The sequence below is a fragment of the Rutidosis leptorrhynchoides genome, chromosome 7 (assembly GCF_046630445.1).
Source record: "Rutidosis leptorrhynchoides isolate AG116_Rl617_1_P2 chromosome 7, CSIRO_AGI_Rlap_v1, whole genome shotgun sequence".
NCBI classification, from domain to species: domain Eukaryota; kingdom Viridiplantae; phylum Streptophyta; class Magnoliopsida; order Asterales; family Asteraceae; genus Rutidosis; species Rutidosis leptorrhynchoides.
In genome coordinates, this window is record NC_092339.1 from 302,083,421 (window position 1) to 302,086,146 (window position 2,726).

At 35.6% G+C, this 2,726-nt stretch overlaps 1 protein-coding gene across 1 annotated transcript; it reads left to right on the forward strand.

Annotated features, from left to right (window-relative positions):
- Nucleotides 1-421: 421 nt before the first annotated feature.
- On the forward strand, nucleotides 422-2,181 carry LOC139857189 (tetrahydroberberine oxidase-like). The gene has a single exon (XM_071845924.1). The coding sequence runs from the start codon at nucleotides 467-469 to the stop codon at nucleotides 2,060-2,062; it is 1,596 nt and encodes a 531-aa protein (XP_071702025.1). The 5' UTR covers nucleotides 422-466; the 3' UTR covers nucleotides 2,063-2,181.
- The last annotated feature ends 545 nt before the right edge of the window (nucleotides 2,182-2,726 follow it).

Here is a 2,726-nt window from a genome sequence, read left to right on the forward strand (position 1 = left end):
ATAGCTTGAGGTCCAGTATGCGATTACTTAACATTGTAATAAGGATTTATAATATAAAGATTCAACACGTACAAATGTTTACCCGGGTAGGATGTGGAATAATTCAACTGTGGAATAAATCAACGCCTTAAATCATCTATTCGATGACTTACAAATTACAATACCCCACCAGATATCCAAATCTAAATTCCGTAACTTGTAGGACATCTACGTTGAAAAGAATACTTGTATATAATTGCAACAAATAAAAATGCCGTCAAAAAAAAAAAAAACAAAAAACTCATTTGCATTTGACTTCAAGAAAAAATAAAAAAAGTCGTCTCCTGAATTTCAAAGTTTGTTGGCAAGAAAATACAAAAACCACTATTCCTATTTAATATCACATCCTAACATCTAAACTGGGTCTATAAATACAAAAACCACATTGGCTATCAAATCAAATTCAAATTCACAATTTAAAAACACGATGAAATCTCAACTAATACTTTCAGTTTTAACTCTTTGTTTATGTGTAACATTATCAATATCCTTTCATGATCATGTTACACCTAGTTCTCCAGATTTCATAAGTTGCCTTGAATACAAATATAGTAATATCAGTGGCATCTCTCAACTCATTTTCACCCCTAATAATGTATCTTTTCTACCAATTTGGGAAGCTAGACTCAACAACCACAGATTCAACAAATCCTCAACTCCGAAACCGTCGGTCATTGTTACTCCGATCGACGATGCTCAGATCCGAGCAGCACTTTTATGCATCAAGAAATGCGGATACCAGATGAGAATTAGAAGCGGAGGCCATGACTATGAGGGAGTCTCGTCCATTGCCGATGTTCCATTTGTAATACTTGATCTAGCCAGATTGAGGTCTGTAAATGTGAATGTTGCAAAAAGAACCGCATGGGCTCAACCTGGCATTACACTTGGTGAAGTGTACTATGCCATATCTCAAAAGACTAACAAATTGTATTTCCCTGGTGGTTTATGTCCCACGGTGGGTATTGGTGGGTATATTGGTGGTGGTGGCTATGGAAACTTGATGAGGAAATATGGTCTTGCTGCGGATAATGTTGTTGATGTTCGGTTCATGGATGTCAATGGAAAAATTTTAAATAGAAACTCTATGGGCGAAGATCTGTTTTGGGCAATTCGTGGTGGTGGGTCTGCAAGTTTTGGAATCGTTCTTGCATGGAAGCTTAGGTTGGTTCCCGTGCCTGAATTAGTAACTGTATTTTTAGTCAACATAACTTTGGAGCAAGGTGCCACAGAGATTTTCTATAAGTATCAGCACGTTATACCGAATATTGATGAAAATTTGTCCATCAGAGTTCAAATGACTAGCGAAGATATCATCAACACTAACAAGAAAACCGTACGAATGTTATTTTATGGACTTTATCAAGGCTCAATGGACACATTGCTTTCTTTGTTAGATGAAAAGTACCCCGAGCTTAATGTCACACGGGAAATTTGCCAAGAGGTGACCATGATCCAGTCGACCATTTTTTTCCAAGGCTATCTAACTAACACCTCACCGAAAGCTCTTGCTAACCTAACTATCGGCATTACGCTCAATGGACAAAACAAATTAGATTACGTACGCACCCCAATCCCTATAAGTGGCCTCAAAAGTATATGGAGACAGATGTTTAAAAGTATAGGATCATCAGTAATCGTGCAACCTTTTGGGGGGAAAGTGAATGAGTACTCAGAGACAACACTTCCTTTTCCTCATAGAGCTGGAGTGTTGTACCAATTGCACCAAGTGGTTCGGTTTCGTGACCAAATCTCAGACACGACACCAATATCGCTCCAACGTATAAGTTGGTTACGAAACTTCAACAAGTATATAACACCTTATGTGTCGAAGAACCCAAGGGAGGCGTATTATAACTACATTGATTTTGATTTGGGTGTTGGAAGTGCTACTTATGAAGAAGCAAGTGTCTGGGGCAACAGATACTGGAAGAAAGACAACTTTAAGAAGTTAATTCACATCAAAGCTAAAGTTGATCCACACAACTTCTTTAACCACCCACAAAGTATACCGGTTTTCTAGTTTGTCATGTTATATCATCTTTTTATGCTTGTGACTTATAATGTTTTGTTATACATTTGTTATTTCTTATATGGGAATGTATCTAATATTAATGAATGAATAAATAGAAACTGACTTTACTTGTGCGTTCTTATTTTGTGTGATTCCCTAATATGGTTAGATGTGGCGATAAAAACACCGTAATTTTGTGTTCAATGATGCGCTAAAATCGAGTTATAAAATATGAATGGGATTGTACCGAAATAAAGACAAACACATCTAAGCAAGTACACCTAATCGTATAGTTGTGTAGTAAATGGAAATATCCAGGATCTCGTCCTCTGGAAAGTTTTTAAGTTCACTCAAGATTTAAAGCTAGAAATGATTAAGTAATGATAAAAGTAGTAAACAAGTAACAAATTTGTGGGTTGATGTTTAACGATCGACAAATCAATGGTGATAAAACTTAAGTAATAGAACAATATTTTTGGCTTTTTAAATTATTAAAATTAAATTAAGCAACTAAGATTGTGTTGATATAAAATTAAAAGAATATGCTTATCTAGACCTTTTACAATCGAAGTTAGATGGTTTGTAAATAAAGACCGGATTAATTGACTACGCATGTGAATTATTTAATTGGTTCACCAAGAGTTCTCTTGCGTAAACACTCAAACAATATTAC